This window comes from Myotis daubentonii, chromosome 12, assembly GCF_963259705.1.
Source record: "Myotis daubentonii chromosome 12, mMyoDau2.1, whole genome shotgun sequence".
Classification (NCBI taxonomy): domain Eukaryota; kingdom Metazoa; phylum Chordata; class Mammalia; order Chiroptera; family Vespertilionidae; genus Myotis; species Myotis daubentonii.
In genome coordinates, this window is record NC_081851.1 from 11724485 (window position 1) to 11748890 (window position 24406).

Below are 24406 nucleotides of genomic sequence, written 5' to 3' on the forward strand. Positions count from 1 at the left end.
TCCACACCCAGCAAGTGGAGTGAGAGCTGGGACTCCCCTGCGGAGCCTCCGCCGCCTCTGGGAGCAAGCCCTGCCCAGGAAGCTCAGTGCCCATCCCTCTCTGAGGGGCAGAGACAGGCCCAGCTGGCCCTCAGCTGCTCAGGACCCTCAAGGCACCCGCACGTCTGCGCTCTGGAAGCGGGAATTTCAGCCAAGGACAAAGCATGGGACCAGCGGGACCTTCCAGGCACTCTCTCTCTGCCTCTGTCCTCCACCCCGGGCCCTGGCAGCAGAGGTGGGATGAGCGTTTGCAGACGGAAGTCAAGGATCCCCTGGTGCACCCACACTTCCCAGCTGTGCCTAGGGGCGCCCAGGCCTGTCTCCTCAGGTTGTGGCACTGACACCCTCCCCTTTTATGTTTCTCAGTGGCGACACTGGACGGCCACCCGGGCCGTCTGTGGCTCCCCCTATACCCATAGGAGGGCCCCGAGTGGTGGGTGTCCACGTGACAGTCGTGTTTGGCTCTCTGCTCTGCTGCCCATCACACCCGACACTGTCACCGTCCGAAGGAGACAACACCTCTGATTCCTCCGTCCTTCTCCCCAGGTTGCAAGTCTTTTCATGCTGAGATGTGTTTTTACTTGGCCTGTGAGGTTACTACCAAGTGACTTGTGTGTGCCAGGCCCAGGCATGCAGTCAGACAGGCCCTGCCCCTGCCCTCAGGGGCTCGAGCTGCACACAGGAAACTTGGCAGAGCAGGGCTGACGGGAGGCTGCGCACAGCCAGCAGGGCTGTTGGCACCCCTTTTGTGTAAGCATGTGGGTGCAAGCTCTGTCCTCTCTGCTCCCTGGACCCTGGCACACGGGCCTTGGAGAACAGTGTGACTCATCCTCTATGTGGCCTGGTCTCCATGGACCTCTCTATTTCTCTTGTAATTCATTTACTAATGGAAAGTGTAAGACATTACTAGTTTCACAGCAAAATGATTAATTGACTAGAGGCCTGGTGCATGAAATTCCTGCTGGGTTGGTCCCTAGGCCTGGCCGGAGATCGAAGGGTGAGCGCCTGGTGTGGAAGGGCAGGTCACAGCTGACCTCTGGGCCCCTGGCCTCTATGCACCCCCCTCCCCCCCATACCTGAGTCATGGTGCCCAAGTCTCCATACGGAGATGTGGTGAGCAAGGCCAGACACTGTGGGCCAGAGAGCAGTGTAGGCCTCTGGTCCACCCAGTGGTGTCCCCCGGAAGCACGGCGGGCAGCACGCTCTCTCCTGGCCGGCCTTGCAGACCAGCTCCTGCTCGAACCCACCAGGAGCCCCACAAGCCCCTGTGGTCCCGGCTGCTGTGGCCTGGCTCACCTTAAAGAGGTTGTGCGGGTGCAGGGTGGGCTCCTCCTGGGCACCCAGCACCTGAGCTCAGGGGCTTCCCTGGCGGGCGAGCCCTGGCGTCCTGGGGGAGGGTTGCAGGGGGAGTGAGAACGAGCTCGCATTCTTACAGCACTTCCATCCCTGTCACCCCAGCTCCTGGTTAGCCAGCAAGAGGTCACAGCGCATTGCCAATGCCAGCAATGTTCCACGCCGTCCCCTGGTGGTCAGCGCATGTCATAGCAAGCAGTCGGACTCCTGGCCTCCCTGTGGAACTCCCATCCAAGGGGACAATTTGCATATTAGGCTCTTATTAAATAGGATATTAAAAATGTTGCTGCTGTTATCCAGAGGCACGCACCTTGAGAACACGGAACAGGGGTTCCCACAGGAAACCCTGCAAAAGCCCAGAAGCTCCCCAGTGCCAGGAGCGAGTCTCGCTTTGTGTTAGATCCCCTGCTCCTGGCGCAGGGCTTGGCGCCACACAGGCCTTCAGTCACTGCGTCTGCATGACTGAGCGAGGCTGCTTGGACAGGCCCGGAAAAGACACGGAGACAGGGGCTGAGCCCTGAAACCTACCCCCATCCACGGGGCAGAGTGTTGGCTGAGATGTGGGCCTGCCTTAGGTTCCCCGTGTGCAGGAGGCTGTGGAGGCGGCAGCCTGGGGAAGCTTGCACATGACCTTCCGCAACCCTCCTACCTGTGAGTGAGGGTGCCCGTGCCCCACACCTGTCTGTGTTGCAGATTGATGCCCTTCATCACCAGTAGGGCCAGGGGACCATTTCCAGGACAAAGCCGAGAGCTGGCCTCCCACCCCCACCCGTCCTGGGCCGGGCTGCTTGGGCACAGCACCCAGGGTGCCTTCTCCCCAGGAGCCAGAGCAGTGAGCCACCAACATTCCTGCGGGAACAACCATTCCCTGAGTAGGTGGGAGGAGCAAACAAGACTGGAAGAGAGGGTCCTGAACCCACTGCTCACATGAGGCAGCTGGGTGCATGGTCAGAGCATCAGTAACCCTGCCTGGGTCTTGGTCTCCATACCCCCTCAGCCCTGACACCCTCCCCTGAACAGGCCCATAACCTCGGGATCTGAGTAGGCTACACCACGGTGAGCTTCATATGGGACTTGCCCAAATACCAGGTATTTTACCTCTTTCATTGTATAAACCTCACGGACTAGTACAGTTATCTCTGTTTTATAGATGAGGAAACAGTCCTGGTAAGATTTAGCCATAGAGATTACAAGGAGTCTTAAAGAAAAAGATCAGTGAATAGAAAGTCATCACTATAGCATGAAGGAGGAGAAGGGCAAGTCCTAGAAGAATCAGGGCCTTTCAGCCACAATCCGAATCCTATTCCTTCCACTACCAGAGGGAGCCCAGGGGACTGGCAGACAGTCTGGAGTGCAGGGAGAGGGCCAACTGGGGAGGCATCACGGCCCCTCTCCCCTCTACCAGGAAACAAGTGCCCGCAGGCTGCCTGACACTGCTGGGGTCACTTCCATATGGCTGCATAGAAGTCTATGTCTTTCTCCTTCTGCCTGAGGCCCATCGCCTCCATCTCCAGCCTCTCCACATGCCTCACCTTCTCTCTCAGGGAGTCCACCTCAGGGAGGGGGCAGGAGCAGCCTGGGCGCTGGCTGCCAACTCCATGTTCGGGGAGGTGGGCAAAGGCAGGGGACCTGGCTCAGGGCACCCTCAGGGCTGGGGAAAGGCCCAAGTCCCTGCAGCCCCAGGAGAAGCCAGGGGCGGCCAAGCTGGTCCATGTGTAGGCCCCTGTGTGGGGGCCCCACATGCTGTCACTGCAGCATGTCACCCCCCAGAAGCTCCCAGGACAACTGGCTCTCAGGCAGCGCTGCTTTGAGCGGGAGGCAGAGATGTCCCAGGTCACGTTCCTGGACCTGGGGCCCCGGTGACTGGGGCGTCCCAGCCCCCCACCCCCGGCCCACACGATAGGCCTCTTGCTCACATTGCGCCGGGCCTCCTGCAGCACCAGCACCAGCTGGTACAACTGATGCCTGGCGTCCGCCAGCTGCTTCGTCTTCTCCTCCCTGCGGGCGATGAGAACACGTGGTGAGGGCTCCTCAGAAGCACCCGGAAAGCCCACCACCTGGGAGACCACAGCGGGGAAGGAGGGGGTCCTGGCTTCTAGGCGTGAGGAGGGCGTCTGCACGTGGGGCTGCAATAACGCTCTGGAGTCCAAGGTGAGCTTTAAGTTGTCACTGAAGCTCTCAGACTACACCACACACCTGAGCTTTACTCTGGGGGTGCGGACAGGGAAGGAGCCCCCAGAGCCACTGCTCCCTCCACAGTCAGGCAGGCAGGGAGGCCCCCTGGCAGGGAGGTGAAGGGGGCAGCTTCCCAGGAAGTGGGCATGGTGCCATCACCAGCTGCAGGAAAGGGGGAGCAGGCCCACCGGACGGGATGGGAGAGACACATCCTCCCTCCAGCCAAGAGCACCCACACTGGGCCCGAGGCTGAGCGGCAGGCTGCTGCTCTGAGTCTGCCAGGTCTGGACTGGCCGGAGCCCTACAGGCCCCGCAGAACCCTGCTGTGCAGGCCCGGGGAGGGGAGGGAGCGGGCTAGCCCAGGGCCCAACAGGGACCCAGCTCACAGCAGAGCCCCGTCACCCCAGGGCACTGTGAGAGCTGCCCCGTTCGCTGCACCGCATGGCAGTGAACGACATGTGCGAGGAACGGGGGGTGACACAGGGCACAATAGCGGAAAGACCGGGTCACTGGGGGACTCACAGCTCCTGCCTGACACCGCGTAGCGTGGCCTTGGTGTCCGCCAGCTCCACGGCCAGGGGCTGCGTGTCCTCGCTGGGGCGGCTGCTGGTGTTCCACTCCTGGGTCATGGTCACGACCAGCTACAGGAGGGCAGACAGAGGGGTCTCACCAGCGTGCTCCTGTGCCCGGCACAGTGCCTGCACTAGAACGTGGTGAAGAATGACCAAAAGACAGAAGAAAGTACAAGAGAAGATGGCAGCCGCGACTGCAAAGCCAGGAGGGAGGCAGGAGAAGGTGGGGAGTTTTTAAGAAGCGAGGATATGTTTAGTGAGACAGAAGGGCCGAGGGCATGGATCAGGCTCCCCAAGCTCAACCTCTGTCCTCACACAGGTGTCTCAGGGGACTGGGCCCTGCAGGGAAAGTGCCCACGCCCTGCCCCCTCCGAAATGGGCCAGGAGGACAGACAGTGTGCACGCTTGAGAGAAAGTCAGGATGAGGAGCGCGGCCATAACTAGGGCCCCAGACCCAGGCCCCTCCCCACCCGTCCCCCAGGCTGTTGGGCCACCCGCAAACACACCTCCCTGTAACTGTCTTGCTCAATTAAGAGCCTCCTGAGGCGACAGGTCATGTTGCTGGAGAGAAACTCCAGCTCCTCCAGGGCCATGTCTGGGGCCTCCAACCTCTGCAAGTTAAACAGGGTCTCCTGGTGGCGGGTCACCTGAGGGCACACAAGGGTAAGGTGCTGGGGAGGCCGGGCAGGGATCAGCACTGGGGTCCCCGAGAGCACCCACCTCCCAAGGCCATGCCCCCTGGGACCTAGGCCCACTCACCCACAGCTGACCCACCTCACTGACATTAACCCTCAGCCACCAAGTTCCTGTAGGGGCGGGCAGGCTCCTCAGCAAGTGCAGCCACAGTCTGCAGCCCAGCTCTTTCCTCACACACCACTGCTGCTGTCACACTAGCTCAAGAAGAACACTGACTTCCCACCAGACAGCACTCCTCCCAGCGTGGGAGCTCCCTCAACTGTCCCAGGGATTTCAGTCGCACACCATCCATGTGTCACACAAAGAGGGTAAGCCTGGGAGGGGAGGGTCAGGAGGGATGGCATCTTATTCTGCAAATAAAATCTAACGCGAAGATGGCAAAATATCAGAGCGCTTATGTCAGAAGGTTGGGTCCATGACAATCTTATATTTTGAGGAAACCATTCATAACCTGAAATACTTCTCAGGAGAGCCTGTATCTCATCCCCACAGGCCACACAGGACCACCTGGTTCCCCTTTCTGCCGGGTGTGAGCGCAGGCCCATGGCCTCATCCTCACTGGGCAGCCTCTCCTCCACCTGCCGACATCACCTCCTTCAACCCAGGGACATGCCCTTGACGGGAATCAAACCTGTGACCCTTTGGTCGGCAGTCCAACACTCTAACCACTGAGCGAAACCATCTAGAGCCTGGACCCGCAGCCTTGCCCCCTGGCAGGAGCAGTGAACTCATCTCAGTCCAGGGCTGGAAGCGCCAGGGGGTCCTGCACCTAGTGCATGGGCTCCAGAGTAGGAAACCCCTCAGGTTCCCAGGCCAGGACCCCCGCCCCCAGTTTGGAAACCTGTGAAGAGCCCTGAGTCCCAGGACTGCTAGGGTCCAGGAGGGTGGGGTCTGTGGAGACCCCAGGGGGGCGGGAGAGGAGCCAGGGCACCCGCAATGGGACAGGGAGGCAGGTGCACTCACCCCCGCCACCAGCGTGCTCTGCAGAAAGAGCTCCATGAGCTCTCGTACAGTAACGTCCATCCTGAGGCTGTGTCCACCGTCCATCGCTATGCACACAGGCTCTGGGCCCACCGTCTCTGTGCCCACCAGCTCTGCGCCAAGCAGTGCCAACGGCTACTCACCCCACATTCCAAATGGCTCATCACCCCACATTCTAAACTGCTGTTTGCACCACATTCTAAACTGCTATTTGCTCCACATTCGAAAAAGGCTCTTTGCCCCAAGTTCTAAACGGCTCTTGAGCCTGTATTCCTAACTGCTCTGGGACCCATATTCCAAAGGGCTCTAGCAGGGAACACAGCTGGGTCAGAGGCTATGGCAGCTCCCGGCCAATGCTAAGTGCTTTGGAATACACAAAAATTATGACACACTCCCTATGAAATTTAAAATCATTCTGGGCACATAAAATATGAGGAAATATAAAAGGTCTATGTCTATATCCTATGTACTTATAAATGTAAATTAACCACTTCAACATAAATTTGCCAATCTCCATTTTTAATTATTTTTTCCATCAGCCAAATTGCAGAAATTTGATCAGTTCCTTTGAAGTAGCCATTCGTTTTATTAAGTCTGACCTAGTAGCTCAGCTTGGGAGTTCTCTTTCCCATCACAGTGAACGGAGACCCTCCAGTTAGTAGTTCATACATTACAACACCTAAACCCACCAGTCAGCTGCCTACAAAATGATTTGATAGAATATTAACTAGTAAGTAATTTAGAGGAAAGAAAAATGAACAAAATAAAGCTGCATATTTGGGAAATATTTTAACAAAAAGAGCCTGCGCATAGCTTTCTGTACAAGGAGCATTAAACTAGCACATGCAAGAAAGACATTTAGAGAACAGATATGCAGGTATGTCAGAACAAATTTAAACATCTAGGTTGTCAATCAATGAAGTAGAAGTGTTTTAATTATTTTCTAAACTAGTAATCGTTTTATTTTGGTTAACTAAAAATTTTATTTTGATTTAAAATAAATTTAATTTTTTAAGTAAATGAAATCTTTGGACTTATGATAGAGGGGGGACAAAGTACCAGTTAGCATTTTTAGTAACTATCCAGCTCCAATAAATATTACAAATTCCCTAAAGTCAAAGAACAAAAATGAAAAAAAAAGCCCACCTGCAGGTGTTATTTTTTCATACTCACCTAAATCAATTCCTCTTATAAAACCTACCAAAAGTCTAACAGCCTTCATTTGTGGGAAGCATGATGAGATTTAAAATAATGCAAAACAAAATGTGACCGAAATAGGAAACAAATTTATAAATGTAGTTACCTGAACTGAGAACACAGCAAATTACATATAACTTAGAGATTCTTGATGAATTTCTTTAATAATTATGCAAATCAGGATTTGAATAATGGTTGATTATATGAGCTTATGCCAATGAGATATTAACTGGATACTAAAATTTTAAACTCTCTGCTTCCAAATTTCAGGGCCAAGGTTTCAGAGAAATGCAGCACAATTTATGGGACTAGAACTGTTTTAAAGAAAACACATAACGGTGACATAGAAAACAGGGTCAGGCAGACTGAAACCACAAGAGTGAGTGCAAGCCAGGCACAGTGATGAGCATGTTGCACACATTATAGCTCATTCAATCAACTCAAAGGCCTCCAGGTGTTCCATCAACTCCCACTGACTTAGCTGAACTTTGGACCTCAGGTATGCAGAAATTCTAGGAGTAATATAAGGTTTTCTATCCTGAAAAACCGGTTCCATGCCCTGGCTGCTATGGCTCAGTTGGCTGGAGCATCATTCCATACACTGAAAGGTTGTGGGTTTGATTCCAGTCAGGCCATATACCTAGATTGTGGGTTCAATCCCCAGTCAGGGTGTATATGGGAGGCAACCAATCAATGTTGCTCTCTTACCTAAATGATTCTCTCTCTCTCCCTCCCTCTCTCTCTCTCTCTCTCTCTCTCTCTCTCTCTCTCTCTCTCTCCACCTCTGTCTCTCTATCTCTTCCCCCTCCCCTCTAAAATCAATAAGCATATCCTCAGGTTAGGATGAAAAGAAAATGGTTCTATTAAATCTTAGAAAACTTAGAAAGTAATTTCCAAATTTTAATAGTTATAAATTCCTATCAAAATTCCCAATAGTTTCAGAGAATACCTTGACTCGAACTAAACCAACAATTCAATTGTTTTATTTATACAAGCAGTTTTACTGCCATCTGAGTCAGACCCTCAGAACGTTCTGCTGTTGGATTGGAAATCAATAGATACAGCTCTACAATCAGATTCCTAGTTGTGAAAAGTTGAATAATAGTCTTTAAACACATGATGAGTCATTAGCAAACATCTCTACACTTAAGATATGTGGACTGTACATGTGGGATTTTGCAAGAGAATGAGGAAGAGGGGAGGTGAGAAACAAAAAAGTCAGAATCCCTTACTTGGAGAAAGTTATTAATAAAGCAAAAGTGTTAACAACTGGACAGCCCTAACTGGTTTGGCTCAGTGGATGGAAGTCGGCCTGCGGACTAAAGGATCCCTCTCTGGTTAGATTCCAGTCAAGGGCATATATCTTGGTCTCAGGCCCGATCCCCAGTAGGGGATGTGCAGGAGGCGGCTGGTTGATGTTTTTCTCTCATCGATGTTTCTAACTCTCTGTCCCTTTCCCTTCCTCTTTGCAATATCCATAAAATATATACTTTTTTAAAAAGATAAAGAACTGGACAGGTGTGTACCCTTTCATTCATGAAATAAAAATATGTGACCTAGATTTTATAACATAATTACTTAGAAAGCCTCTTCCCAGCCTTCATTTTGCAAATACAAAGAAAGTGGGAAGGAAAAAATTGAGCTCTTTAGAGCAGCAGTTGCCAACCTTTTGGACCTCATGGACCACCAGTGGTCTGCGGGCCACTGGTTGGTGACTGTTGCTTTAGAGGGCTTAGGAGAACAGAGACTATCTTGGATTTTCTTTCTCCAAGGAGTGTTCCAATGATTATTTCTGTGGGAGAGATAATCAACAAAGTCTCCAGTATGTCTACAAAGTTAAAAGCACAATTGGAAATAAAAAATAGGAAATATTCCTTTTTCAATGCCCTCTTACAAAGCAAATATCAACCTAAGGTGACACAGCCAACTATATGTCCCGTGTATTTTTCTAACAAAAATCAATAATGCCAAAAAGCGCTGTCCAAAATCATCAAGCGCGACTCAGACAGGAGCAGTGGACAGTCTGCGCATTCAGTGACTCCTCTGCACTGTGCTGTGGCTCAGCTGAGTCCTAAAAGAGCAGGCCCCATGCAACAGAAAATGAATGATTTTGGTTTTATATAGAGTTACCAGTGGTGCTTTGCTCAAGATACAGATTCTTTTCATGGAGATAATGTAAAAATTATTATATGAAGAATTAGTTGCTTTTGAAGTTTCCTTTAACAAAGTGTTACTCTATAAAACAAAAGATGATCCTCAGCAGTAAACCTTGAAAAAAGGGAAATCCAGAATGTCCTAACCTTTCTATTATCTTTTCCCTCACAACCCTAGATACCATAATGTGTTCATGTATACAAAGCAAAGGAGAGAAAAGGTAAAGATAAGGCAACACCCGAAAGAGGACTCTGTTAAAAACTCTACCTAAGTTATTAAATAGGATTCTTATTATACAGTTTATAGCGATATATAAAGATGTGTCAAAAACAGAACACCTTGTCATGTCCTGAATCTCCGCCTCTGACAGTACCTGGTGCCATGTGTTCAATAGTGCCACAGAACAAACACAACAAATCGAAGAGGTATGACAGGCAACAGTTTCTGGTGGGAGACAGGAAATTTTGTAGGTCATATTTTATGAACTACTAGAGGCCTGAGCCAGGCCTGCACCCTCTCACAGTCTGGGGCTCCCTGTGGGCAGCTGGACATCCTTAGCTTTGCTGCAAAGGCGGGCTCCTGCCACTGCCACTGCCCCTGCACTCGCCAGCTGTGAGCCAGGCTTCTGGCTGAGCTGCTCCCCCTGTGGGAGCCCACTGACCACCAGAGGGCAGCTCCTGTGTTGAGCATTTGCCCCCTGGTGGTTAGTGCATGTCACAGCATTCTAGCTTGGTCTTTCTGCCATTAGGTCAATTTGCATATTAGCCTTTTATTAGATAGGATGATATAAAAAGACTAGGATAACATAGCTAATTCTATTGTGATTACTATTTATTGTAGCACCTAAAAAGAAATAAATGAAACACAGACCATATTTTATTTTTATTTATATATGTATATATCATAATTAAGTATTTTTTTTAATTTTTTTAAATCTATTTTATTGATTTTCCACAGAGAGGAAAGGAGAGAGATAGAGAGCCAGAAACATCGATGAGAGAGGAACATCGATCAGCTTCCTCCTGCACATCCCCCACTGGGGATGTGCCCGCAACCCAGGTACATGCCCTTGACCGGAATCGAACCCGGGACCTTTCAGTCCACAGGCCGACGCTCTATCCACTGAGCCAAACCGGTTTCAGCTAATTAAGTATTTTTAATATATTTATTAGCATCTACCTATGACACCAGGAGGTCTCAGTTTGATTACAGTCAGGGCACATCTAAATATCCTTTTTTTTTTTTTTTTTAGGAAAATCTTTATTGCTGAGAGCATTACAGATGCCCCCCTTTGCCTTCCAGGGCCCCCATCCACCCAGATCCCACCCCACTCCAGACCTTCACCACCCTATTGTCTGTGTCCTTAGGTAATGCATATATGCATATAAGACTTTTCCTTAATATCTTCCCATACCCCTCTCACTCCTTTCCTCTGAAATTTGTCAGTCTGTTCTGTTTCCATGCCTCTGATTCTATTTTATTCATCAGTTTATTTTGTTCATTAGATTTCTTGTTCATTTATTTTGATTTTTAAATTCAATTGCTGATAGATATGTATTTATTGCCATTTTGTTGTTCATATTTTTTCTTCTGCCTCTTCTTCTTCTTCTTTAAGAATACCCTTCAACATTTCATGTAATACTGGCTTGTTGGGGATGAAGACCTTTAGCTTTTTCTTGTCTGTGAAGTTCTTTATGTGATGTTCAATTCTAAATGATAGCTTTGCTGGGTAGAGTAACCTTGGTAATAGGTTCTTGCTATTCATCACTTTCGTAATTTCTTGCCACTCCCTTCTGGCCTGCAAAGTTTCTGTTGAGAAATCAGCTGACAGTCATATGAGTACTCCCTTGTAGGTAACTAATTGCTTTTCTCTTGCTGCTTTTAAAATCCTCTCTTTTTCTTTAACGGTTGGCATTTTAATTACGATGTGGACCTCTTTGGATTCATCTTGTTTGGGACTTACTGTGTTTCCTGAACTTGTAAGACTATTTCTTTCACCATGTGGGGGAAGTTTTCTGTCATTATATATTCAAATAGGTTTTCAAGATATTGCTCTCTCTTTCTTCTCCTTCTAGAACCCCCATAATGGGAATGTTGGTACACTGGAGGTTGTCCCAGAGGCTCCTTACATTATCTTCATACCTTTTTATTCTTTTCCCTTTTGTTCTTCTTATTAGGTGCCCTTTGCTTCCTCATGTTCCAAATCATTTATTTGATTCTCAGAATCCTCTATTCTACTGTTGAATTCCTGTAAATTATTCTTTATTTCAGTTAGTATATGCTTAATTTCTCACTGGTCCTATTTTTATGTCTTTGGCATTCTCACCGAGATCCTTGAAAGTCTTAATAAGTCCCTTGAATCTCTCATTAATTCCCTTAAAGCTCTCATTAAGTCCCTTGAAACTCTCATTAAGATCTTTGAGTGACCTTAGAACTATTTTTTTGAACACTGTCTCCAGGAGTTTGCTTACTTCCATTTCTTTCATTTGTGACATGTTTCATTGTCTCTGTACTTTGGCAGCTTCCCTGTATCTGTGTTTGTTTCTATGTATTAGGTAGAACTACTATGTCTCCTGGAATTGGTAGAGATAACTTGTATATTAGGTTTCCTGTAGGGCCTAGTGGCTCAGACTCCCCAGTCACATGAGAGGGCATTCTAGGTGTGCTCCTGTGTGGGCTGTGTGCACAGTCTTGTTGTAGTTGAGAATTGACTGCTATTGCTATCACTGGGAGGAATTGATTTCCAGGCTGATGGGCTGTGAGGACCAGCTGCATCCCAAATGGAAGAGCTTCTGTGCAGGAGACACCCATATGGAACAGGACTTGTTTCAGTGGGGCTTTGGTGCTCACTGAGTCAGCTCCTTGAGTGTGTTGCTTGTGGGTGTGCAGAGCTGTAATCTGTTATGATATGAAGCTGTCCTCCAGATTCATTGGCTTTGGGGCCTCCAGGAGGTGCAAAGTCAGCCACTGCCTGGGGCCACCTAGCAGGAGCTACAGAGAGATCTGCAGATGGCTGCTATTTGTTTTGGGCTAGGAAGTGCCCAGGCAAGACCCAGCTGTAAAGCCAAACAGGCTGGTGATAGTACAGAGTCTTCGGCCTTTTATTGATAGGTTCGATGCCAGCTGCTGCTTGTTTGAGATTCTAGCAAAGTCTGAAGCCTGAGCCAGGATAGGCCACTCATATGGAAAATTGGCTACAACCAGCTTGGGTAGGGCTGCAAATTGGATGTGGTGAGGTCTCAGGGAATAACCAGGGTGGAGAAAACAGTGAGAGCCACGCTGATGGAAACTCAGATATGGCTGCCAGTCAGCTTTGTGACTGGGGAGGTCCCAGTACAGGAACAATGAACCTTGCAAGCACACACTTGACAATCATGCTGGCAAGTTACTCTCAGGGATCCTTCTTTTCAACAAAATTAGATGTTTATGTTTAAAGAGTCAGTACTTTAAAAATTAATGCCTAAGTCGGGCCAGTGTCGCTCAGTGGTTGAACATTCCACTGTAAACCAGGAGGTCACAGTTCAATTACAGTCAGGGCACATGCCCAGGGTTTCTGGCTCAATTGCCAATAGGGGGCATGTAGGAGGTAACCCATCAGGTATTCTTTCTCATCATTGATGTTTCTATCTCCCTCTCCCTTTCTCTCTGAAGTCAACAAAAATATATTAAAATTAACACATAGATATACATATGATAGGGTGTACACTTCGACAGGGCATAATCTTTGCAAACCAGTCTGAGTGTACAGTATTGATGCACAACAGCATGGACTGGTGAATGAAGCACAGAGCGATCTGCCACAGCTCTCAAATCTCCCCTGTAAGTACACCCCCTCATCTCCTACAAGGTGGTGTGCTTTGGCCAGCAGCCATCTGGTCCCCTGGCAAAATAGCACTGTTAGAAGTGTTCAAACGCATCTCTGTCTGTAACGCTGCACAACAATGCATATCTAACAGCAGTCATTCTGAAATGCAGGCTGAGACTGGAGGAGGAAGAGGTAGAAGTAGGATGACTTGGATTGATGTCAACGGTCCAGTCAGGAAGTGAGACCTAGACCTGGAGGAACACAGCTGTGCCGGACAACTAGCAGGTGTGACCAGCCACTCAGACACTTGATGGGAAAGGTTTGAACATTGGGGAACAAAAGCCAGAAAAAGAAAATGGGGGGAGAACAGATTAGTGGGGGCTAAAGTGTGGGTGCAGGTGAGCTCAACAGGATATACATGTGTCACTGACAAAATGCAAACACTAAACACCAATGGGCAGGATGGTACGATGACTTCACAGAGGCCAGCTCCTATAGACTTGGAATATTCTTTAGTTAATAAATAAATGTAACCTGTAAACTCCCCATTTGAGCCCCTTCACTAAAGATAAACCTGAAGTGCCACTATATTATGTTCAAATATAACTTAAAAAAGAGAAATTAGAATTCTTTAGATATCAAGAAAAAAATCATTCATAAAAGCCACTCAGGTTGGATGTTTTGAACACACGAATGGGATTATTTTATTATATCAAATTTTCTCAAATTTTAAATTAATTTGATGTCTTCAAAATAAAATATAACTTAATATAGCATTTAAAAATAGCAATGCCGTTTATATTACTGAAGTTATTTAAGCACATACATTCATTCGATGGGATTTTAACACAAATCAGCAGAGACCTGGTTTTATTTTTAAGTGACTCAAGGGCCACTCAGTGACTGGCGCCAAGGGCTTCGTGCCCCTCTCATCCCGGGAGGCCCTTCCTGGCCCCACAGAACTGGAGTTCCATGGGCGTAGTGTCGGGAGAGCTCCTCGCTGGGCACAGGCTTCAGGGGCTGCCCTGGGCTGAGGCGCCGCAATGGCTTCCCTGGAACCGTCATTGCTGGTGCCCTTCACGCCACGAGTGAAGGTGAAGTGAGGAGTGGCCATTAACCTCCCGTGTTCCCGTCAGTGAACTGACCTGCTAGGTGGTCAGTTCCCGCATCTCCCTGCCATCCTGTCCTGGCCAGAACCCTGTGGCTGGGGGGGGGTCCCAGTCTGACACGGGGGGGGGGGGCTGGGAAACTCTGGATCCACAAGGGCTGGAGGAAGGCCCCTGCTCCTTTACACCCTGCAGGGAGCAGTGGGCCTGGCGAGGCGAGGATGGAGGGAACCCCGACCTTAGAAGGCGGCTCCCTACGCAGCTGGTGCCCGCAGAGCCGGGCCCGCCAGGAGGACCAAGCCTGGCCTGCCCTGCCCTGCCCGGCCCTGGCCACCTTCTGGGGAGGGAACGGACCTCCTGCAATGGGCGCTGCTCCGCCACAGGGCTGGCCCCGAAGGCACCAGCACGGACTCCTCACTGCGGGCTTAGCCGCTCCAGGGCTCCAGGGCCCCGACCGCTGCCTTCTGTGCTCCAGCCCATGCCTGCCTCGCGCTTCCTGAGGCCATGAGCACTGGAAAGCCACCATCTTCCAGAGACAGGGACTCCAACTTCCAGCAGGGGCGGGACTTCCTGGGGAAAGCTGGGAACAGGATGGGGCGGGACTTCCTGGTGGAGGGCAGGGAGCAGGGAGGGCCGGGGTGGCGCCCCCTGCTGGCCGGAGGGCCGCAGCCCCGGAAACGCGGCCACAGTGTGTCCACTCTCAGAAGCCTGGTCCCCTGATGGCAGTGAATGCAGAGCTAGGCTCTCACTTCAAGTCAGGCGGGTCTGGCTTCTCCTATGGTAACTGGCACTTAGGGAATGTCTACTTCACATCTTAATAAGGTATGACTTTCAAAATACTGTCTTGTTAATTCTGGTTAGCACTCAAAAGCTGAATTCCAAATGTGTATCCTTCTTTTCTGCTCTCAGAGTCCTAACCACACACACTCCTCTTGCCCAGGTAAGAAAACCACCCCCTTCCTTGCCATGAGATGGGTGCCTGTGGATGGTGAGGGTCGGTCACATACACAGCAATGAAAAGATAAAGGCACCTGGGCATCAAAAATACCACCCCCATTCTGGTAATGTCTCCAGGAAAAGGGTTACATTTCACTTTCTCTCTGTACTTTCTCACGCTGCCTAGCACACAGTAGGGGCACTTGGGGGTGACCAACTTGTCCCACAGCCGGGCTCTTTGGTCTTTGGCCAGAACAACTATTGGATTTCAGAAGGCTAGAGAAATGCCTGACTGTGGTACAAAGGTGAAAGAAAGATCTGCTCTTTAACAAAATCTTGTATTCATAGTTTCAAACTGTAAGTCATTGCTCCGTGTGAGAAACACCAGGACAGAGGACTGAGGGAGGGTTTATCTTCTAATAATGTGCAATGAAGGACATCTGTGCCATGGTGCTGGGCTCAAAGTGGTGGCGGGCACGCGATGGGGATGTGCCTCAGGAGACAAGGGGTTGTGCCCTCGACCTCTGTCAGCACCACACCGCAGTGACTTGCTCAGATGTCCCCACCACTTGGCTGGGGCCCTCAGAGTTGGGGGCTGTGTCACTGGCACCTGCCTCATAACATAACTTCCGCCCTGGCAGTCCTCTGGGAGTGACACCCTTTTCTGTGTCCTTCACAACCAGAGCCAAACTCCTGCCTGGCTCACATAGCTCTGCGGGATCCCGCCCTCTCTGACCTCCTCTCACTCCGCCTGCCCTTGCTCAGGGGGCTCCAGACACGCTGACCTTCTTCTGATCCCTTGTGCACCTCAAACACATGCTCCTTACAGCCAGTCCCCCCTGAGCAGTGGCCCATGCTCCTCTCAGCTCTTGGCCAATTCTTGATTACATCTCAACCCTTGGGTCCCAGTTTATGCGTGTTCTTCTCAGAGTGACTTTCCTGGTCACACGCTCCAAGCAGCTTCATAGGCACCCTAGGATTTTCTCACAGGATCCCCTGTTTTTATTCTGTGGCCTCTTCACAATCTGTTCATATGCTTTACTAGTTTAATACCTGTTCTACCTTGTGGACCTTGAAGGTGCCATCTGGCTCTGGTTTGTTCCCTGCTGTGCCCTACAATGTAGCATATGTCAGGCATCACTGAATATGGATCAACTGGATGCAGAGCCAATGGGGTGAATTAGTGAATGAATAAATTGATGATTTAATTATTATGGTATTTTCCACAAGAAAAAAATTATAATGGTGTGGTAATGGCTATTAACTAGACTTATTGTAGTGATCGTTTGCAAAACATGTAATATCAAATCATTAAGTTGTATACCCAAAACTAATACAATGTTACATGCCAATTATATCTCAATTTTTTAAAAAGAAGAAAATATGGTGTTGATAATATTATTTAACTTATTGATAGTACAGGGTCAGAATATTTTATGTTCATTTAAAATATTTTATTATATTTTTTACATTATAAAAATAATGCAGAATCACTGAAAAAAAGCCAAACTAAACAAGAAGATATACAAACAGTTAATTTTCCCTGTCCTCTCTATAATCCCTCTCCTTCATACTCACCAAAGTTAATAGTTTCTGTGTGTGGGTATTATTCCAGATTTTTACATAAATATATATGTGTTTCTTCTTTCATACATGTGTGCATGTGTAGATTTATATATTTGTATAGCAGTTTTTCTTCTGTAAGTGAAAAATGGGACAGTATTTTACACATTCTCGGTAACTTGCTTTTTCCACTTACTACTTTGTTCTACTTAATAACACATCATGGCCATCCCTCCAGTTCAACACACACACACACACACACACACACACACACACACACACACATCTCTTTATTTTTAAGAGGTACCTGATATTTCATAGCATAGATACCATAGTTCTTCAACTAATTTTCTATTGATGAAAATAGAAGTGGTTTCCAGCGTTTTGCCATTGCAAATAACTGTGCAATAAATCTCCTTATATAATTTGTACTTATTCACTAGATTCTCTCAAAACAATGCAAATAGTGGGAAAAGCATGTGTGTTTTTAAATAGATTCTACCAGACTTTTCTAGAGAGGGAACTTACACCCCCTTCAGTGAGAGAGGACCCAAATAAACAAAATCCAAAATTAAAGAGGCAAAATAACAACAGACGCCACAGAAATGCAAAGGATTGTTAAAAAATACTATGAACAACTCTATTCCAACAAGCTAGGCAACCTGGAAGAAATTGACATATTCCTAGAAAAACACAACCTTCCAAAACTCAATCAGGAAGAATCTAAAAATCTCAGTTGGCCGATAACTATTTAAGAAATTGAAGCAGTCATGAAAAAGCTTCCAGCAAACAAAAGCCCAGGCCAAACGGCTTCACAGGGGAACTTTATCAAACATTCAAGTAAGAATTAAAACCTATATTTCTCAGACTATTCCAAAAAATTCAAGAGGAAGGAACACTTCCAATCTCATTCTATGAAGCCAGCATTACCCTAATACCAAAACCAGATAAAGACAACACAATGAAAGAGGCCAATATCCCTCATGAACATAGATGCCAAAATCATCAACATAATTCTAGCAAATCAGATCCAGCATTACCTCAGAAAGATCATACAACATGACCAAGTAGGATTTCTCCCAGGGATACAAAGGTGGTACAATATCTGCAAATCAATAAACGATCCATCACATAAACAAATTGAGAGATAAAAATCACATAGTCATATCAATTGTTGCAGAAAAAGCATTTGAAAAAATCCAACACCATTCTTGATAAAGAAAAAAAAAACCCTCAGCAAAATGGGAATAGAGGGATCATACCTCAACGTAATAAAAGCCTTATATGACAAACCTACAGCCAACATCATACCGAATGGGCAAAATCTAAAACCATTTCACCTAAAAACAGGATGCCTACTTTCACCACTCCTGTTTGACATAGTTCTGGAAGTGCTAGCCATAGCAATTAGACAAGAAGAAGAAATAAAAGGTATCCAAGTTGGAAAAGAAGACATAAAACTGTCATTATTCGCAGATGACATGATACAGTACATACAAAACCCTGAAGACTCCATCAAAAAATTATTAGAATAAGTGAATTTAGCAATATAGCAGGATACAAAATTAATGCCAAGAAATCTATGGCATTTCTATACACCAACAGTGAACTTACAGAAAAAGAGACCAAAAAAAACAACCCCATTTACCATCGCACCAAAAAAATTAAGACACCTAGGACTAAACTCAATTAAGGACGTAAAAGACCTATACTAAGAAAACTTCAGGACACTGAAAAGAGAGATAGAGGAAGACAGAAACAGATGGAAGAACATACCGGTGCTCATGGATTGGTAGAATCAACATCATTAAAATGTCCATACTACCCAAAGCAATCTATAGATTCAATGCAATCCCCATTAAAATGCCAATGGAATATTTCACGGACCTAGAACGAACTTTCCAAAAATTCATCTGGAATAAAAAAAGATCCTGATTAGTTGCAGCAATCCTGAGAAAGAAAAACAAAGTAGCAGGGATCTTAATACCAATTATCAAGTTGTATTACAAAGCCACTGTTCTCCAAACTGCCTGGTACTGGCACAAGAACAGACATATAGATCAATGGAATAGAATAGACAACCCAGAAATCAACCAAAACCACTATTCCCAATTAATATTTGACAAAGGAGGCAAGAACATACAATGGAGTCAAGACAGTCTCTTCAATAAATGGTGTTGGGAAAATTGGACAGGTATTTGCAAAAAAAAAAAAAAAATGAAACTAGACCAGCAACTTACACCATACACAAAAATAAACTCAAAATAAATACAGGACTTAAACATAATACAGGAAACCATAAAAATACTAGAGGAATCCACAGGCAGCAAAATCTCAGACATATGCTGAAGCAATTTCTTCACCGATACAGCTCCTCGGCCAGTGGTTGGCAAACCTCGGCTCCTGAGCCACATGAGGCTCTTTGGCCCCTTGAGTGTGGCTCTTCCATAAAATACCACATGCGGCGCGCATGAACAGTGCGAAGTTGACTTAAAACCTTAAGTAAAGTTTATTAAGTTAATTTTAGGGAACGTTGTGGGTGAAAGAAGATGTAGTGTCGAGGATTGAGAAAGGTATTTTGAGATGGTTTGGACATATAGAGAGGATGAACGAAAGGAGATAGACGAAACAAGTATACAAGATGAGTATGGATGTGAGAGTTGGAAGGGGTCGACCTCAGCGAAAATACCTCAATCAGATTGAGGACATTTTTTGCAAAGGCCAGCTTAGGAGTACCTAATCCTATCTAATAAAACAGAAAAATGGTAATTGGCGTACAACGATACCCTTTTCATTGGCTAATCAGGGCTATATGCAAATTAACTGCCAACTATGATTGGCAGTTAACTGCCAACTAAGATTGGCAGTTAACTGCCAACTAAGATTGGCAGTTAACTGCCAACAAGATGGCGGCTAATTTGCATATGTAGGCACAATGCAGGGAGGCGAAAGGGAAAGCAGGAAGAAGCCCCCTGCCACTGACAGTGATCGGAAACCCAGGGGGGAGCTAAGAGCTGGGGGGCAGGGCAAAGGCCGCCCTGGGGCCGCCTTTGCCTTGCCCCCCAGCCATGATCGGAGAATCAGGTGCCTTTGCCACCCTGGCCAGTGATAGCAGGAAGTAGGGGTGGAGCCAGCGATGGGAGCTGGGCACGGTAGAAGCTGGCAGTCCCAGGAGCTAGGGGTCCCTTGCCTGGGCCTAAAGCGAAGCCCACGATCGCGGGGCCGCTGCAGCTGCGGGTCCCCGCTGCCCAGGCCGGATGCCTCAGCCAGAGGCGTTAGGCCTGGGCAGGGACGGAGCCTGCAACCACGGGGAGCTGGGGGTCCCCTGCCCAGGCCTGACACATCTGCCGGAGGCCTCAGGCCTGGTCAAGGGGCCGATCCGGTGATTGGTGATCGGAGGGTGATGAGGGTCAACTCCTCTGGCTGAGGCATCAGGCCTGGGTGGGGGTCGGAGCCGGGGATTGGGGGGATATGAGGGTCCCCTTGCCCAGGCCTGAAGCCTGGGTCAGAGGCGTCAGGCTTGGGCGGGGGGTGGAGCAAGCGATCAGAGGGAGATGGGGGTCCCCTGCCCAGGCATGATTCCTGGGCCAGAGGCCTCAGGCCTGGGCGGGGGCCAGAGCCAGTGATCAGGGGGAGATGGGGGTCCCCTGTCCAAGCCTGACACCTCTGGCGGAGGCGTCAGGCCTGGGCAAGGGGCCGATCCTGCGATTGGAGGGTGATGGGGGTCAACGCCTGAGGGCTCCCAGTATGTGAGAGGGGGCAGGCTGGGCTGAGGGACACTCCCCCCCACACACACACCCAGTGCACGAATTTCATGCACCGGGCCCCTAGTTAAGTTAATAACAATGTACCTTCCTATCTAGTTTAAGTTTAAAAAAAATTTGGCTCTCAAAAGAAATTTCAATCATTGTACTGTCGATATTTGGCTCTGTTGACTAATGAGTTTGCTGACCACTGTCCTAGGCCAATGGAAACTAAACAGAAAATAAACAAATGGGATTACATCAAAATAAAAGCTTTCAAAAGCACAGCTAAAGAAACCATCAATAAAACAATAAGAAAGCTCACTGCATGGGAGAACATATTTGCCAATGTTATCACTGATAAGGGTTTAATCTCCAACATTTACAGGGAACTCATACAATTTAACAAAATGAAGATAAACAGTCAAAAAATGGGCAACAGACCTAAACAGATACTTTTCGAAAGAAGACATATGGAAGGCCAAGAGACATATGAAAACATGCTCAAAGTCACTAATCATCTGAGAGATGCAAATCAAAATGATAATGTGGTACCATATCACACCTGTCAGAATGGCTATCATCAACAAAGCAACGGACAACAAGTGCTGGTGTGGATGCGCAGAAAAAGGAACCCTCATGCACTGCTGGTGGGAATGCACACTGGTGCAGCCACTGTGGAGAACAATATGGAATTTCCATTAAAAACTAAAAATGGAACTCCCATTTGACCCAGTGATTCCACTTCTAGGATTATATCCCAAGAAACCAGAAACACCAATCAGAAAGGATATATGCACCTCTATGTTCATAGCAGCACAATTTACCATAGCTAAGATTTGGAAACAGCCTAAGTGCCCATTGGCAGATGAGTGGATTAAAAAACAGTGGTGCATCTATGCAATGGAATACTATTCTGTGGTAAAAAAAAGAACCATTTGCAACAGCATGGATGGAACCGGAGAGTATTATGCTAAGTGAAATAAGCCAGACAGAGAAAGAGAAATATCACATGATCTCACTCATTTATGGAATATAGACAACAACATAGACTGATGAACAAAAACAGATCCTGAGAGAGAGAAGTATTGATCAGATCGTCAAACCTCAGACAGTTGAGTAAGGGGGAGAGATCAACCAAAGGTCTTGTATGCATGCATATGAACACAACCAATGGACACAGACAACAGGGGGGTGAGGGCATGAGTTGGAGGTGCAGGGGGAAATGGAGCAATAAGGACACATATGTAATACCTTAATTAATAAAGAAAAAATAGAAAAAATAAATCCTTATTACCTATCTTGTAATGTCAAAAAAGAAAAAAGAGTGGCCTGGTGCTGGAGATCTGAGATGGTTCGCATGTCTTTACCAGCCTCCGTACTGGTTGAAGGCATCCAAGGGAAGTAGAAGCTGTACCAGATCTCAAAAAAGGCCTGGTGCATGTATTCTTCCCCGGGCTTCACTCCACTGGCATCCCTCTGCTGCTGCTGAGGGTTTGCACTGAAACAGTAGTCCCTCCTACAGGCGTCACTAAAGAAGGCTTTCTGCTCAAAGTCTGCTGCTTGTAAGTCAGTCAGGTGCAAAGTATCTTTTAACACTGAGGAACACCGCTTACACAGATGGGTCTCCTGGGTTGCTGGAACTTTCTTAGAAGCCCTGTCCACGAGTCTCCTTGAAAAGACACACTATGCTCAGAACAGGCCTTCTCATCATCTGTTTTATGCCAACAACCTGAAAACAGAGAAATGATGAAGTCAGTGGTGATTTGTTGGCACGGAGAGTCTCATTAAAAAGTGTGTTGTATATAACATGTAGGTTCAATGCAATTGTCAGAGAAAAAAAAGGTCTGCAGGGAGAATTAATAAGATGCTGTTGTGAAGTTCTGAGCTACTGAATATCACAAAACAAGGAAGACCTCTCCAGAAATATGATGCAGAGATGGCAAGCACCACATGGATGAGTAGCAGGATCTCCAGGTCATTCTTCTGCTCACAACATGGCTTGTCTGCTGGTGACATGGGCACGCTGTGCAGAAGGTTGGTTATGTCTGTTCCAAGTAAAATTCAACTAATGAGTGGCTGGTGTTCAAGGACTACTTAAGCATGTAAGTGCACCTCATAAAAATATCCTGGTCAATATTAGAGAATACTGCAGAAAGAGCAGTGCGGAGGAACAGGTGATGGAAAGATGCCAAAAAGGTGAACATAGCCCAAATCCAGGAAGCCCCAGATGAAATAACCAATCAGAAAGTGAAACATATGGGAAAGAAAAGGTAGAAGTGATGTGTAGCCAGTGGTGCTGCACCTAATCACTGTTTGAAAAGCTGGTTCCTGGTATGATCTGAACACCGCTGTTGTCATATCCAGCACGCTGTTGTCAGCCATCAGGGCCAGACCTCTTCTGAGCTTGCATGTTCACCCTGTGAGAAAACCAGGGTTTTTCATGCATCTTCTATTCTACCAATATGTAAAACCTAAATATTCCAAGTATTAATGAAAGATAACAGGTGAGCAGCCAGCAGTGGCCTAGAGCAATTCAGCTTACAATAGTATTCAGGAAAGAGAATATTACAAACAATTGAAGGAGGGTCTTACAAGGAGACACCATTATTCATGTAAGTAAAGAACATAACCTGGCATAAGCAGTCACAAGAAACCTCAGCAAGAGGAAGGGGGTTGAAGGGGAAGCCATGATCTGGACATAGTCACCCTCTCAGAGAGAAGAAAAGCAGGTGGGACCCAGGGAGCTGTGTGCAAAACTCCTGACTCCCAGACACTTCCTGCACTTTCTGAGGCAATTGGTGTTAGGGATGTTTGTGGAGCCATTGCTCAGGGCTCTCCACACAGCTCAGCACTGGCAGCCAGAGCACATTTGACAAAACAGTGGGGGAAATTATCAGGACACATGGCCTGGCTGTGGTAGACAAAAGGCCATGTCTTGAGACTAAAGGAAGAGAGGACATCACTTCAGGACACCAGCAGAGATGTGAAGGTCTCACCTACAGATGATCTAGGAGCAAAAACTTCCAGCATCCCTTTGCAGTACAGAAGTCTCTGAACCTCATCAAGGAGCCCCACTCCTCCTGAGAGAAGGCAATGGCCACGTCCTCAAAGCCCATATCCTGGGGTCAGTACAGTCTATGATTAGCTTCTCTTCTGAAATTTTAGGTTCATCATACTCCCCACCCTTCACATCTATCTGTTCCCTCTACTCTCCATGTCAGAGAAGATACATGGTCTTGGTCCCATGAAAATCATTCTCTCCTTATATTCCTACTGATACTGTGTCTTCCCACAACAATGAAGGCAGATGGGTAGATAGATTATACCTGTTCTCTGGGCCTCAAATGGGAGTCACACTGCCCCTTGTCAATAACAGTGGGTGTCAGGAACATAGGGTAGAAAAAAAATGTTGCCCATAAAGGGATTGTGAGTGATTTGAACTAGTCTTGTTAGGCAATACCCTTATTGTCCCCCAAATTGACTTCCAAGACACCAAAATCATGGCATCACACTTCTGGCCACTATCCCATGGTGCTGAGGTCATCACTTTGCACTAGGTGCTGCACATAATTCTTTGCACAAAACTTTTCTCCCACAGCTTCTCTCCCAGATGCAAGACTTCAAAGGTAAAACAAATATGCCATGAGGAGAATGGGCCATTTTCTAATTTGCTTCTTTTCCAAAGTTCTAATTCACCATCTCTGTAATGTATTTCTATCTTACTCTCTCCCTCCCCTATTCCAGTGTAGCTAGTCAAGCCCAGGTGATACTATGTGCTCTCTCATTCCTATTGATCACTGTATCATCTCAACAATAGGCAGGTGTGCATATATATGGCTTATAAGCTCTGAACCTGGCATATAGCACAACACCCCCTCTGGTTCCCATGGCAATACTCTTCACTGCTTGCCAGTATTTGCAGCCGGGGCACCAGGCTGTTGCTTCCAGGAAATGAGAACTGATATGCAACAAAGAGCACTTTTCTGATGTTACTATTTGGTGAGCCTTGGCACACATATAAAGCTGTGAAACTGTCACATGTGAAGTAAACTTACCTGTCACTCATATAGATGCTAGTGCAGA

The 24406-nt window shown here is 47.4% G+C and overlaps 1 protein-coding gene and 1 long non-coding RNA gene across 2 annotated transcripts in view; one reads left to right on the forward strand and one right to left on the reverse strand.

Annotated features, from left to right (window-relative positions):
* Positions 1–5882, reverse strand: part of LOC132213854 (protein Daple-like) — a 35019-nt gene extending 29137 nt beyond the window's left edge. Inside the window, 7 exon segments of the mRNA XM_059660757.1 lie at positions 1116–1169; positions 2853–2956; positions 2959–2995; positions 3309–3390; positions 4090–4208; positions 4646–4786; positions 5799–5882. Of these exon segments, the coding sequence (XP_059516740.1) occupies positions 1116–1169; positions 2853–2956; positions 2959–2995; positions 3309–3390; positions 4090–4208; positions 4646–4786; positions 5799–5882 (621 nt within the window).
* The window catches only part of LOC132212997 (uncharacterized), a 407119-nt gene that overhangs the window by 277447 nt on the left and 105266 nt on the right, over positions 1–24406 (forward strand). The window lies entirely within an intron of this gene.